Here is a 16309-nt window from a genome sequence, read left to right on the forward strand (position 1 = left end):
GCATGTTTACTTGATAGCTGTCAAAAGAACCCTACAAGATCGGTCCATGCAATCCTGAATTACATTATTGTATATTTACCTGTATGGGGAGTGTTGTGTCGGCAGTGGACAGTTTGTAGGCTCTTCTTGTCTCCTCCAGTTCTACCTCCCGCTGTTCGCTGCTGACGTCATCTTGCGGAAGTGACGTATCATACTGATGTATGACGTATCTATAACTTGGGCGAATCCATCTGAACACCGGGAATGTGTATAGGACATTGTAATCCGGGTCCTCTAGAATGACCGACTCAAGAAACCAGGTACTGGTCAGGCCGGTGTAGTCTCGCCAAATCTCGATCCGGTCAACAGGAGAGGTCAAGGTCGCGAATTTACTCTTAGCAAGTTGGAATACATCCTTTTTTCCGCGTTCAAAATTCGGTTCAAAGAACTGATTCAGCTTGATCTCATCCGAGGCGTTTCCCTGTTCGTCCTTTGCAACAAACCACACATTGGCGTTGGTTCCTGAACCTTTCCTGTCCCCTGTCTTCACCGTGACGATGATGTCGCTACCTTGGCTGTTCCCCATTCTCCTTGTCGGTGCTTACACCAACGATCAACTCCAACTGGCAATGTCTCCCAGCGCTGCGTTGTGCTGGAATGTGGTGTGGAACTAGTGCCATCTGTCGACCGACGGTGGTATTGTGCTCCTATCCACCTGCTGTCAGAAGCTAGCTAAGCGTGGTGAATTTATAGATTTTATTTCTTGAAATGTCACTCTGGGACACAGGCGACAATGACAATGTATTAAGAGGTAGGTATATTTCAAACGCATGGTATAATACGCTGTCTATAAACCTAAAACGCGTAGGGGTTGACAGCGTATTTGCATATCAGGCGATGTTATCTGCAAAATCGCCAACAGTCCTGTATGCAAACTGCTGATCAATAAAATATGTTGATGAATGTATCTACACATATATGTACGTGTTTCAAAAGTGATTTTATTGGGTTTCTGGGGTTTTACATAAACAAATTAAGCTCTTAAATTAGTGAATCTCTGAGTATCTACAGTATGGGCGGTTATTCCCTCTTCTATGTGATGTGTTTCAGCTGGTGGACATCTTATCAGCCTGATGGAGGTCCCGACATGGTGTGTGTGTGTGTCTCTCTCTCTCTTTCTCTCTCTCTCTCTCTCTCTCTCTCTCTCTCTCTCTCTGTTGCGAACTGGATTATAAGAAAGTATGTGAAGGTAGAAGGTTGATCTACTGTTCGTCAGACATCGGGGGTCATATCATTTTGAGAACTCAAGTACGATGTCACGCCCAGATTTAGCCCTGGGTACTCGTAAAATTGTTTGTTTTGTATGTTTGCTTTTAACGCCGCACTCAGCAATATTCCAGCTCTATGCTGGCACCTGTAAACAGCGGTTGATATTGTAAACGACACTAAACGCCGTCACGATGTGATGACATGCTATCAACAAAGTCACCCCAACTGACCATCCGAGAAATTTGCTCGCATCTTTCTTCAGACGTCTTGCAGACTTGGCAAGTTCGCTTACTGCTAATTTTAGATCTAAATGTCCATCCAAACAAGGTTAAAGATATTAATAGGCTCTTGAATAATCTACAGCCGTATTACAACATGTAATTTCAAACTTGGAGAGTTGGACGTTAGATGGTCCGAAATGTATTTGTTTTGTCTGTCATGAATCTTATTGAACATTATCTGCAGATCCTCTTCAGTCGGTGCAAGAATCATAATGTCATCAATAATACCGCAATTCAAGATTGCGAATAGTGTTGGAGGCACAAGACAACCCTGTTTTACGCCCTTCGGCACCTTATAGTAAACCAAGGCTTTAACAAACCATTAATTCTGACTGCACATTTAACGCCCTCTTTTATCTTGTACATCACACAGCTTTAGTTTTAACCACAGACATTCTCTGTTGATGTTATCAAAGTCTTTCTTCATATCCAAGAAACATGTATAGGTGGACTGTCCTGAAATTCGCCTGTAGTTGACAATGCTATCAAATCTGTACAAGTGGTCTAAACAGCTCCTTAGTTTCCTGAACCCAATTCCACCAATAACCCTGCATTTTAAAAAAAATGACGTCTATTTAGTATATCGCAGTAGATCCTGCAGGGTACCGACATTAGCGTGATCCCTCGGTATGTTAATGGCTTCCTTGGGTCTGTAGAACTGGGTTTTACAAATGGCTTGATTATGCCTTGTTGTCTGAGGCAGGGACAAATCCATTCTTGAAGCAATGATTGAACAACTTATGCAGGATGTCGATACAGAGGTCAATCTTAAGAGCCTCCGCAGGAATACTGTCAATACCAACCGCTTCACGAAGCTTGGGTCTGACTACCGCTGCCCGAACTTCATCTCTTGTAATTCCACTCTGTTCATTCGGTCAAACGTTTTTCTCTGGGAGTAATATTGTTCCCGCATAATTCTCGTGCGACTTGTCCCGATTGCCCGTCGCCAATCCCGTTCAAGTCTGCGTACCTTATCCAATTGTCCCTGAAATTCGGGTGACCAGTATGGCTTATGACAAGATTTACCTTTGGTATCATTAGACATTTGTAGATTGTGACACTGGAGACGCTTTATCCAGGCTTGTGGTTATAAGTGTTGTAAACTCATCATACGCAGTATTGTCATACAAGTGTATGTTCTGTCTTTGCAATATATTGTGGGGACACGGATGGCCCAGTCGTCTAAGGCGCCGCGATTCGCTGTGCAGAGTTGCGCCCCTTGGGCACGCCAGAAACCTATAATTGTGGGTTCGAATCCCGGTTCGTCCCGATTATGTTTCTAGGTTTGTCAGCACCATGCCCGTGCTCGTGGGTTTCACCGAAGTGAGGTGAAATTGGGTTTAACGTCGCGTCCAAGATTATTGCACTTATATAGCGACGTGCATGCACGTGGATGTGTGTGTGTGGCTGCTTGTACTAGTCCGGACTGATGCCGATTTATAGTGCTAGCTCACTGAGATACCATGCCGCAGTTTAACATGAATACCCCACTCAGACACAGTATACTGACTCCGAGCCGACCAGTCCTTGTTTTAGCCCCTTAATGCCGAGCACCAGACAGGGTAACAACAAGTACAATCTTTTAACGTCTTTTTGTATGACGCGGCCCGGGATCGAACCCTGGACCTTCCGCTCTCCAGAGCAGTCACCCTGAAGATAGTCATTTAAAATATCTCTGATCTTGTAATACGTGATACCTTCCTTCCTCTGAGCATCTTCTGTATCTCTCTTTCCTTTAGTATTGACCGTGCCACAAACACGCATCTTCACAGACCGCTCTAACAGTGAAGGATCTGGATCTCTCTCTGGGACGCATAAATCACGATCGTTGATTAAATCAGTCAAATACCGCACTGAAGGTCATCATATGAGGGTAGTTGGTCATGTGGCACAAACACATGATCTGTAACAGATTTACCTCTGGTTGAAACGTGTGTAAAATCATAACGTCCCACACGCCCGTTTAACATGCAAAGGTTGCAGTCAATCAGCAAATTTATCATGTGTTGCCCATAACTGTCATCGGGGAAATCCAATATACTGAGTGCCGGTATCTTATCTACTCCCTCAGAATCAGTGTCGGTTCTTCATGAGCTGAAATCACCAAATATGCAAATTGTTTCATAATTTTAATAGAGAAACAGAAATAGACTAAATTTATAGATTTAATTTTACCGACATGTTTTAAATTCAAAATTGATAGCAAGCAGCTGTTCCCTTGATCTGAGGTTAACTTGTGCTGTCAAGTGACTTTAATTGATTCGGTAAAAGCGTTCGGCCTTTTGCTTCGAAGCGGGGTTTAAGGGATTTATTCTGCCTCTCAGAAATGGTAGTGCAGCCTGACTTATTCGTTGTGGGGTGTAAGGGATTTATTCTCCCGCTGAAAAAAAATATTTCCCTCCAAGGTGGGATACACAGTATTTTATGAAGATCAGGTGGACCAATCAGATCTCATCATTCTGTAACGAGTTTTGTAAATGTGTTTGATTGGGCTGCATAAGGTGAAATGGGGCTTGACGTCGCGTCCAAGATTTTTGCACGTATATAGCGACGTGCATGTACGTGTGTGTGTGTGGCTGCTAGTACTAGTCCGGACTAATGCCGGACATCATCATAAATACCCCACTCAGACATAATATACAGACTTCGAGCCGACCTTGTTTAAAACCCTTAATTCCGAGCGTCAGACAGGGTAACGATAACTGCCATCTTTTAACGTCTTTTGGTATGACGCGGCCGGGGATCGAACCCCGGACCTTCCGCTCTCCGGGCGGACGCCCTACCACTAGACCATGGAGGCGACTAAGGTTGTACAAGTAAAAGCTGAGCTGAGCTGAAACAAACAAACAAACACATATACTATTTTACACTGTATGTCAGTAACATGTTTAGAGGCTGATTATGAAATGAGGACGCCTCTGTATGTTAATAAAAGGGTATTTTTCAGGGCATTATCATTTGCAGAAGCTCGAGGTCCATTAACTGCCCGACGAAGGAGGGCAGTTGAAAAGGCCGAGTCAACTTGAGTGTCACTACTCTTCGTATTGAAGGCGATCTGACGGAAGTGAATGTTGGAGATGTCCAAGTTCATTGAGTCTGTATATGCACGTGCTAATGTTTTCTTCGAGTGTTTAATCTTTCTTGAAACATCAACGCATATAGGATCCCGTGAAGATTCCGGTTAGAATTGGTCTTCAGCAAACCATGCTTGTCGTGAGAGGCGACCAACGGGGTGATCCTCGCGTACTTGGTCGATGCATATGTTATATATCCAAATTGCGTAGATAGATGCTTATGGCGTTTATCACTGGATTGTCTGGTCCAGAAGCGATTATTTACAGGTCGCTGTCATATAGTTGGATTAGTGCTGACTGTGTCGTTAAACAACAAACAAACGCACGATATAAGGGCAAGACCTATATTATTCTGAAGAACTAAGTATGTAAAGATATGTGCATGCTCATCGAAATCGTTTGATGCCTGTATGGGTGATTGAATAAGAATGGTTTAGTATCTGTAAAAGAGAGCATGAGAATGGTTTAGTATCTGTAAAAGAGTGCGTGAGAAGGGTTTAGTATCTGTAAAAAAGTGCGCGAGAATGGTTTCGTATCTGTAAAAGAGTGCATGAGAATGGTTAAGTATCTCTTAAAGAATGCATGAGAATGGTTTAGTATCTGTAAAAGAGTGCGTGAGAATGGTTTAGTATCTGTAAAAGAGTGCATGAGAATGGTTTAGTATCTCTAAAAGAATGCATGATGATTGTTTAGTATCTGTAAAAGAGTGCGTGAGAATGGTTTAGTATCTGTAAAAGAGTGGGTGAGAATGGTTAAGTATTTGTAAATGAGTGCGTGAGAATGGTTTAGTATTTGTAAAAAAGTGCGTGAGAATGGTTTAATATCTGTAAAAGAGTGCGTGAGAAGGGTTTAGTATCTGTAAAAAAGTGCGCGAGAATGGTTAAGTATCTGTAAAAGAGTGCGTGAGAATGGTTTAGTATCTGTAAAAGAGTGCATGAGAATGGTTTAGTATCTCTAAAAGAATGCATGAGAATTGTTTAGTATCTGTAAAAGAGTGCTTGAGAATGGTTTAGCATATGTAAAAAAGTGCTTGAGAATGGCTTAGTATTTGTAAATGAGAGCGTGAGAATGGTTTAGTATCTGTAAAAGAGTGCATGGGAATGGTTTAGTATCTCTAAAAGAATGCATGAGAATTGTTTAGTATCTGTAAAAGAGTGGGTGAGAATGGTTTAGTATCTGTAAAAAAGTGCTTGAGAATGGCTTAGTATTTGTAAAACAGTGCGTGAGAATGGTTTAACATCTGTAAAAGAGTGCTTGAGAAGGGTTTAGTATCTGTAAAATAGTGCGCGAGAATGGTTTAGTATCTGTAAAATAGTGCGCGAGAATGGTTTAGTATCTGTAAAAAAGTGCGCGAGAATGGTTAAGTATCTGTAAAAGAGTGCGTGAGAATAGTTTAGTATCTGTAAAAAAGTGCTTGAGAATGGCTTAGTATTTGTAAATGAGAGCGTGAGAATGGTTTAGTATCTGTAAAAGAGTGCATGAGAATGGTTTAGTATCTCTAAAAGAATGCATGAGAATTGTTTAGTATCTGTAAAAGAGTGGGTGAGAATGGTTTAGTATCTGTAAAAAAGTGCTTGAGAATGGCTTAGTATTTGTAAAACAGTGCGTGAGAATGGTTTAACATCTGTAAAAGAGTGCTTGAGAAGGGTTTAGTATCTGTAAAATAGTGCGCGAGAATGGTTTAGTATCTGTAAAAGAGTGCGTGAGAATGGTTTAGTATCTGTAAAAGAGTGCGTGAGAATGGTTTAGTATCTCTTAAAGAATGCATGAGAATGGTTTAGTATCTGAAAAGAGTGCGTGAGAATGATTTAGCATCTGTAAAAGAGTGCGTGAGAATGGTTTAGTATCTGTAAAAGAGTGCTTGAGAATGGTTTAATATCTGATAAAGAGTGCTTGAGAATGGTTTAGTATCTGTAAAAGAGTGCGTGAGAATGGTGTAGTACATATAAAAGCATACGTTAGAATGGTATAAATAATAAAATTATACCAGGAAATAATAATATTATAGCATAATGAAAATAATATAACGAAAATAAGAAGAATTCTTCTGGCTCTTGGGGAAAAAGAAAGAATACTAACAAAGTAGAAACAACCCATTCCGGCTATAAGGGATATTAATCACAGTATGACAAAACCTGCAAAGTGCGTTTTTTAAAACGTATCCATTTCGCTAGCGATAAACATTATCATTAAGTTTCGATCACGTGGTAACAATCCGGTTATGGTCGGCAGCCAGGTGACTGCGAGCGGTTATATTTAGCAGCGCGTGCAACGTACGTTCATTAATTACCAGCACGCACTGAAAGAAAAAAACATGCACTTATAGATTTAAAAGCGCTATTGACCTAATTCGAGATGCACATACTGCTAGATATAACCGCTCGCAGTCTGCTTCATTCGAGAGTAAGGTTACACTATTTTAATGAATATTTACCTCCCCTGAAAATTTGTCATCTAAACCTGAAACACACAAGCAATGATTTGCTTCCATAAAACCACGAATAATAAGGTAGAAGTAAGGTAAGGTAGAGGTATACTAGGTTCGAATCCTTTATCAGGGGGCCCCGGTACGACACATCGAATCACAGCAGATTAACCATTTGTCAACCCTGGACCCCGTCTGGGTTTAATGAGTAATACATAGATATTATTATGCCATATACACAAGATGCAAGTTTCGTAAGTATTATGCTTGAAAGACCCGGTGAGCTCGGTGTTATGGCAGTTTCTTACTGTGGCAGGCAGCCTATTATCAATCATCCTGCTCAGACAGGTGAGCATAATGCTACACCAATCAAATGTCGCCTCTCCCTACACATGCTACGTTCAAGCGAACAATTTTGGTTTCTATCCACCCAAACATACTGACATTAAAACCACAGCAGCAACATCAAGCACCGTATTATGTAATTTTTGGCGTATGTATATATATAGAAATAATCCCAGCCCAACGGCGGAAGGATATTACGATGTGTGAGTTATATGGTCTTCATGAAATTACATGATTGTGTCGCCGAAACGCAGCCTTGTTCCAGTAGTCACATCAGAACTGGCACATTGAAGGGGAATGCGCGCCATTGTTGTGTGTGGATAATGCTTCTAAAGAGATTTGAAAGGTGGGTGATTATTTGACGAAACTGATAAACAAACTGAAAATTAAGTTTTTCTGTATCATAACGATTCCACCTTCTGTATTTAGAGCACTGTACGCCAGAGGTCAAGTACCTGCATGTCAGCTGCTTTTTGTTTGAAATATTATAAAATGGTGACTAATGAATAAACACTACAAACTGGTTGTTAACTGTATATCGCATTTTATAGTGTAGGATGGTTTTGGCTTATACTTTCGCATCATTTTTATGAAATCTAGACTGTATTTTCAAGTGGATAGATTGTAGGTCAACAGCACTGTCCGAATTCATCTATGGGAGAGTGGCTTGTGAATTCTATTTACACAATATGCAGGTATTGTTTCATTTAACTGTGAAATAAAACTAATTATCATTTTTATTTTGGCACAAAAGTAGTTTATTGAGAACGGTCCCTGATAGTAAAAAGTGCAAACTGATTTTAATCATGAATATAAGCACGATACTACCCACTACCGAAGGCACTGATAATTAGACAAAGGTTTTTTCAAACGGCTAAATGAAGCAAATGAAATTAAATTACGATTCACCTTATTAATCTCTTTGATTTTATATAATCAATTAACAGTTAAGATTGTGTTATATATTTACTTTATATGTTCGTGTTGTTTGATTTTTAAACGCCTGCATATATTACTAATTGACAAGAAAATGTTTTTGCTCTCCAAAAATGTTCTCTGGACATAGTGCATATCCTGTACAAAATGTGAAGAATAATTACAATTTTTTCCTCCTATCACATAGGTAAATATACCTGTTTTAAAACATTGACTGACAACATGTCATGTCTCTAAACAAAAACGCCATCCACCCCTTCTGGAATATTAAATGGTCATTACATTTAATGAATAATAAATCATCACTAAATCAGTGAACATTCCAAGATGCCCCCATCCAATTCCCAACCCATCAAACTCGGTCTTGTAATTAAAAGCCTTGCCGAAGGAAACGAGATGTCAATTTCTGCCGAATGTCCATCTGTCTCGGACTATTACACAGTTGTAGATGTAATAAGTCAGTCTAATGTTGGCCCAGCCCACAAATACACACTGTACGCCAGATGCCATCCGGACGTCGTCCTTCCAACACGGAAGTGTAGAAAATTATTTCATTTCAGATGTCAAGATCAATGATAATCACCTTTTATACTCAACTGATTTTGACACCAATTCTAATCCAGGAATCATTCCAGCAAATCCATGTGTTTGGTGAGTACAGTATACTTAATTGCTAAATGATATTCACCTTTTATACTCAACTGGTTTTGACACAAATTCTAATCAAGGAATCATTCCAGCAAGTCCATGTTTTTGGTGAGTACAGTATAGTTAATTGATCAATGATATTCACCTTTTATACTCAACTGTTTTTGACACAAATTCTAATCCAGGAAACATTCCAGCAAATCCATGTTTTTGGTGAGTACAGTATACTTAACTGAGCAACGATATTCACCTTTCATACTCAAATGGTTTTGACACTAATTCTAATCAAGGGATGATACCAGCAAATCCATTGTTTTGGCGAATATAGAATCCTTATATATTTATTTTCAAACTAAAGCAACATATATCGACACAAGCATTACATTACAATATATATTAGTTTAAATTATATGAATCACAAACACCAACGATCAACTGCTACTGACATTGTCACTTCAGTCATGTTTTCTCCGAAAAATCTTTTTAAAGTTTTTAAATGTATCTTATTTCCTGGTCTATTTTAAAGTCCCACAATGTTTAATGTCTTTCCACTTTCACCTGTTGTTCCGCGTTTCTGTGCAACCCACTGACATAACGCATTCATCACAGAAACATGTATGTATGCCGCGGGCCATTTGCTGTCAGACGCTATATCATACACAATGTCTATGTGAAACCGAGGCTGCAACTAACTTTAACCTTTGACACAGATTGTCCATCCGACTGGGTCAGTTCCTGGTCACAGTGCTATAAGTTTGTCAGCTTTCCCGAAGAAGCACACGAGAATGCGCGAGCTGCATGCGCAGTAAGTTGAAATAAATTGAAAATTCAAATAAAACCAAGTGCATGATTTAGATGAGTGACTAAATATTTAAATGAATTATATGTATTAGTGCAATGATTTTCAATTATTGTTAACACCAGGAACTCATTTACAGATCGAGCTTAGCGCTATGATTCACATTCTTAAATTTCTGTTTCGTCTATGCTTATATATGGACTGAAAATATTCGCCGCACGACGGTTGTTTTGTACTGATGTGTGGCGTTAGGTAGCGAAACCTTACTTTTCATGCAAATTGTGTGAGTAGCGGGTTCTACCGGTAGAGCAGGTCATGCTTACCCGTGTCGCGAGCACCTGGTGTCATCACTGATTTTTTATCATATAATGGTTAGTGATATCGTTGCGTTAAACCAATCCTATAACATTGGCATCCGAAAAATGATCCGAAAAATATGTAAATGAGGTCCTGTAGCAGGAACTATTTAACAGTTCCATACACTGATGCAATGTCTGCTTCATCAATAATTAATAGCGACTGACTTTCCCAATATGTTGAAACAGGGATTTCATGGTGTATGAGTGTTTCTGCAGACAAACATGGCTGCAAATCATTTGAAAGTATATGATAATAGGGCGGTTCACTCAAACACTGTATTCCTACGCGGTTTCTGACCCTTGAAGGTCCGGAGTAGAATAGGTCTTCAACAATCCATGCTTGCCGTAAAAAGCGACTATGCTGTCGTAAGAGGCGACTAACGGGATCGGGTGGTCAGGCTCGCTGACTTGGTTGATGCATGTCATTGTATCCCAATTGCGTGGATCGATGCGCATAATATCAATCACTTCGATTATTTACAGACCGCCGTCATATAGCTGGAATATTGCTGAGTGTGTCGTTAAACAACAAACAAAATATCTTACGCGGTTTCTAAAGATACTTCATTGGGTGACAAAATGGCTAAAGTATAGAATATTTTAAGAATGGCACTATATTATAAAGCGATCATCAACCGCGTGTCCGTATCGTAAATATCATAAATTAGAAATAAAAATGTGTATTAAGCACACTCCAGTCTTGCATGTATAGAGCTTTCTTCCCAATTAATGATATTTTCGATACCAGGGAAACACACTCGGCTAATCATTTCAATGTGACTGATCTCAATAGTATCACGGGGCGGCCTTGCTAAGTGTGGACAGCGGTCAAGAACATAACTTCATCAGTAGCACGATACAGAGGATGGATCCGTACCAGTAAGTATGAGGGGTACCCGTAAACATCCGGGCTTGAATTGTTCTTCAGCAACCCATATGTGTCGTAAGAGGCTATTATGCTTATAGGAAGAGGCGACTAATAGGATCGGGTGAACATGTGCATGTCATCGTACCCATATTGTGTAGATCGATGCTCATGATGCCAATCACCTCCGTCAGTTACATGCAACTGGAATATTGCTGAATGAGGCTTTAAACAACAAAGTACTCATTTTCATATCAAGTCCATTTGCGCAAATATGAGTTAATGGTTAAAGTTGCCGTATGTCATCGTATCCATATTGCGTAGATCGATGCTCATGATGTCAATCACTCGATTGTCTGGACCAGACTCCATTATTTACACACCTCCGTCATATAGCTGGAATATGCTGAGTGAGGCGTAAAACAACAAACAAACAAAAGGTACGAGGGAGGTGACCACTCTAAACGAAGCCAAAGTATAAAGCATACATTGTAAATTGTAGTTTTGCTTTATAGTTTTCTGATTAGAAGCTCGAATATTTCAGGCGTCATCTACATTGCTAATAACGTTCCACCATGGTTGGTAAAAGCGGCAAGACACAAATAACTATTTGCAACTGTTGAATCAGAAAGGAGTCATTTTACTTTTGAATATAATATTAAATATAATAATATGTATTTTGTTACAGAAAACAGCAACATTATGTAAGAGCAATAACAATTGGAAGCATTAAGCTTTTGATGAGCCTTACTATCGGATATATCACGTTTTTAGTGAGGGGATCGCTGTGCAGAGTTGCGTCCCTTGGGCCAGAAACATCTGTTTGTCAGCACCATACCCGTGCTCGTGGGTTTCACCGAAGTGGTAAACGTCTGAGACCTGCTTCACTTCGGGCTTTCCTCCCACATTAAGCTAACACGCCGTGATATAACTAGAATAGTGTTAAAAGCGGCGTTAAACACAACTCTCTCACTTTACTGAGGGGACAATGTTGGGTCACACTTGTAACCTCTTCCCTCATATTCGTGTCACACAGGCGGTCCTGGTACACAAGCGGGGTACAGAAGTCACAGGCAACAGGGACAACAACTGTGTCCTCCCAAGGCTCATTTGTGTCTGCCCAAGGGTCAATTCAATCCCCATCCGGGTCACAGGGTGAAGGGGATGACCTCAGTTCAGGATCCAGCTCGCAGTCTGAGTCTGAGTCTATGATCGGTGCCTACAAGTGGCTGGGAGATGGGACGGTCGTGGGGTATGACAAGCAGTTCTGGCTCCCTGGAATAGACTTCAAACAAGGGGAGGTCATTGTGTATAAATATGGGGGTAAGTACAGTAAAATTAATTTGAATAACGATGCTGTCAGACCTTTTAAAGCGTAAACTGTTTGGGACAGTTATATGTAAGGCATATTAAAATGATTTTTATCAAAGACAATTAATATATTGTGTATCACTAGACGTTAATAACACTTTTCTTTGTATTTAGAGGGTTTTGTTTCAGTAGATGTGAGGGAAAGAGGAATATTATCTATGAATATTTCTAGGATTGTCAGCACCATACCTGTGTCTCTCGATTGCTGACGTTTTAAAAGTGTGACATCCTATCGTTTTGTTCACATCAGTACATAATGTTTTACTTCGAACAAATATCTTGAGATGACGTTTACATGTGAAGTTCTTCATTTGACGGGAAACCAGGCATGTGACCGCGAAAATAACATTTACAATGAGTGCCAAACATTGTATGAACCTTAATAGAGCGAGGGCAATATAGTGTATGGGCCTTCAAAGGGTGAGGGCCAAACATTGCATGAACCTTCACAGAATGAGAACCAAACATTGTATTAACGTTCAAAGAGTGAGGGCCAAACATTGTATGAACCTTCATAAAATGAGAAGGGCGAAACAGGGTATGAACCTTCATATAGTGAGGACCAAACATTGCATGCATCTTTATAAAGTGCGGGCTAAACATTGTTAGAACCTTCACAGAGTAAAGGCCAAACATTTTATGAACTTCATAAAGTGAGGACCAAACATTGTATGAACCTTCCTAGAGTGAAAATCAAGCATTGTATGAACGTCGCCCAAGCATATGTCGATATAGGAAAATTCTCATGGGGAATATCTATCCATTACAATAATGTTAAAGGTGAAAACGTGGGTGAATTACAAGGAAATAGACAGACACATTTGAAGGCTCACAACAAGCTGGGAACAGGGATTCTGGGACTGCTGGCCAAATATATGAACACAGTTTCTCCTGTTACTAGACACGAGGACAATTTGTCGTCGACACAAACGGTACTTCATAATCACTCAACACTAAGACACTGTGCGATAAATGCCGACTGAAGTGTCATTAATAAAGAGGTATCCCCTGCATGTACTCACTGCGATGTAAAGCCACAACCATGCCAGAGTAAATATAAATACTGTGCGGTGACATAAAGATTATATTCTGGAGCAGTGTGACAGGTTTATGGAAAATTCATGGTAAATCTAGACACCGCTGTAGGTAGTCTTGTCGATATTTTGAAATCCAGATGCTCACTGATAGATTGATGAAAAGATATACTCTGGTAAATTACGGCCTGGGTGGTTTGATTTAAGAAGTATTAAATATAAGCTTTTAAACGTGTTCCGTCTTAGCCCAAATAGAGTAAAAGACAGAAATGGGTTTAAGAATATCTGTCGTCAAAAACTTATGGATTTTAAAGTAAATGTTAGAACAAATTTGCTCAAGCAGCTGATACACATGACTGAAAGAGCTTTTGGAAATTAGCTGAGAAATATTCAAAACAGACCGCCAGAAGTAACAATATACCAGTTCACGTTTGGCAGGAACACTTTAATAACAGTTGAAAGAAGAGAAACGTATTCTTGATTGTGCTAAACAGAAAAGGCATTCACTTCGCATAGATAAACGATCACTTGTATGTTATTCAACCGTAGTTTCAGAACTTCAGTTTGAATCGTATATACAAATTATTCATGTACTTAATTACAGAAAGGTCTGGTTAAATTTAGAAGTGGATATAATACATTTGGTGTTGCAAACCTAGGTAAAGGTAAATGTAACGCACTATAAATGTCTAGAAGATGAACAACGTGTTTTGTTTGTATCTCATATACCGATGCACGTACCAACTGTTAAGTTTTAACAAACACCCAAGCCCATGATATGATGTCTGTGATTAATTGTAAAAGACATGAGAATATATTTCACCTTTCAAAGTATATGTACATTAGGGAGAGAATCTTTGGATGTCAACTTCTGATGAGGAACACAACGTTTCGGGCTATGTATTTACTCCTTCATCAGGTGAATACATACTATTAGGCATATATGTACCTGCAAGAACAACAAAAGTAGTAAGATAACAAAGGTGAACACGTAACAAGGAAATCCAACTGATAATTTGCGCTGATGGCCGTGATTAGCAGTGAACAACTGGAAGACGGGACTTAATAGTTAATTACCGCTGATAGGTGATTAGCCATGGACAACTGGAAGACTGGACTTAATAGTTAATTACCGCTGATAGGTGATTAGCAATGGACAACTGGAAGACGGGACTTAATAGTTAATTACCGCTGATAGGTGATTAGCAATGGACAACTGGAAGACTGGACTTAATAGTTAATTACCGCTGATAGGTGATTAGCAATGGACAACTGGAATACGGGACTTCATTTATCACTGATTGTATTTAAAATTAGAACGGAAATGTAATGTAATCCCGTACCGTGATGCATGTGAAATTTAATATATTTTTTTCTTATAATACGTGTGTGTAACATGGGTCATTTGGCCTTGAAAACAATAAACTGAACTGAACTAAATGTAAGAAGTTCTCGAGAGAAACAGCACATTTTTCTCTAATTACACATTTCTCTAATTACAGATTTCGTATCTGAATCGGGAAAATTTGAAATATTACAGAAAACAAATATATTCATACTTTGGCATTGACAATCTTAACGGTTCTTATTTTGTGTCTGATATGTTTTTTAATTGAATGAAATGCAATTTCATGTATTACAATGAAGCCGTTTGGTCAATCAATACATTCTCACTAGTACTCATTTTCGTATTATTTAAGTCCATTTGCACTAATATAAGTTAATCCTTATATTCGCCGTATGTCATCGTATCCCATTTGCGTAGATCGATGGCAATCACTGAATTGTCTGGTTCAGAATACATTATTTACACACCGCCGTCATATAGCTGGAAATTTGCTGCGCGCTGCGTTAACCAACCAACCAACAAACAAACATTAGATGCCACATATGATCATGTCATGTGAACAATTATTCCATGCTTAAATATACTTGTGTTATTAGACTTTCAGCCCGTCACTCTTTCAGTGATTACAGTGTATACCGTTGATCAAAATAGCATTACTTCGCCGAGAATATGTGAGCATAATACGACTTTAGGAATTGAGTTTAAATGTGTATTTATGATACTGTAACATCAAACATGTACATTACACCTGATATAATATAATACACATGTTTCTGCCAGTGATCGGCTATGGATGGAGTCTGGTTCACCCGGGGGACAAGTTGCCCTACATCTGTGAGATCAGTATGGCGGAGTCCTACCGCATCGTACACGTCGATCGGGACTACGGTAAACCTTGTTCATTGTTTCTCATAACAAACGACAGGTTAATGTGCCATTTTGGTACCATGATTATATTTTTAAATCGAAATTTCCCATGAATTCAATTATTTGTATATTTATTTCGAAATGTCAATTTGTTTCTCGTTGCTTCGATTATATTTTCGTAATTTCTCGTTTTTTAGTTATGTTTATTTTTTATAGAAATTTCAATATGTTTATCGTTAATTCGGATATTTTCGCGTAATTTCGATTATTTCTCGTTACTTCGTTTATTTTCCTTAAATTTCAATCTTATTCTCGCTACTCCAAATATTTTAATCGTTATTTCAATTTTATTCTAAAAGTTCAAAATTACGAGAGAAAAATCGAAGCAACGAGTAAAATATTCGAAATTTGTCTTTTATAAAATAAAATAGAAATAAAGACAAAATAATTGAAATTACGAGAAAAAAATCGAAATAACGAGAAAAATGATTAAATTATTGAAATAACGAGAGAAAAACTCGAAATTTCAATTTAAGAAAATTACAATTATGCGACCAAAGAGGCAACGTTTGGCGTTCATAATAACATACACATTGTCCTAGTTCTTCTTCGCTGTCGCGGCGTCATACCCTCTATTGCTATGATTACCATGATTGAGGGGGATTGCGTGTCCCAGGATCTGTACTTGTCGAATGAGCGACTGTCATCG

At 39.0% G+C, this 16309-nt stretch overlaps 2 protein-coding genes across 2 annotated transcripts in view; one reads left to right on the forward strand and one right to left on the reverse strand.

Annotated features, from left to right (window-relative positions):
* The window catches only part of LOC124113998 (polyunsaturated fatty acid 5-lipoxygenase-like), a 29290-nt gene extending 28624 nt beyond the window's left edge, over positions 1-666 (reverse strand). Inside the window, exon 1 of the mRNA XM_046474514.2 lies at positions 80-666. Coding sequence (XP_046330470.2) covers positions 80-565 — 486 coding nt within the window. The 5' untranslated portion in view covers positions 566-666. The remainder of the gene's footprint in view (positions 1-79) is intronic.
* A 6960-nt stretch (positions 667-7626) lies between these two features.
* The window catches only part of LOC124113988 (contactin-like), a 37447-nt gene continuing 28764 nt past the window's right edge, over positions 7627-16309 (forward strand). Inside the window, exons 1-6 of the mRNA XM_046474503.2 lie at positions 7627-7719; positions 8870-8960; positions 9668-9762; positions 10909-10994; positions 12017-12303; positions 15514-15621. Coding sequence (XP_046330459.2) covers positions 8870-8960; positions 9668-9762; positions 10909-10994; positions 12017-12303; positions 15514-15621 — 667 coding nt within the window. The 5' untranslated portion in view covers positions 7627-7719. The remainder of the gene's footprint in view (positions 7720-8869; positions 8961-9667; positions 9763-10908; positions 10995-12016; positions 12304-15513; positions 15622-16309) is intronic.

Source organism: Haliotis rufescens, unplaced genomic scaffold (genome assembly GCF_023055435.1).
Source record: "Haliotis rufescens isolate VD_foot unplaced genomic scaffold, xgHalRufe1.0.p SCAF_4, whole genome shotgun sequence".
In the NCBI taxonomy this organism is placed as follows: domain Eukaryota; kingdom Metazoa; phylum Mollusca; class Gastropoda; order Lepetellida; family Haliotidae; genus Haliotis; species Haliotis rufescens.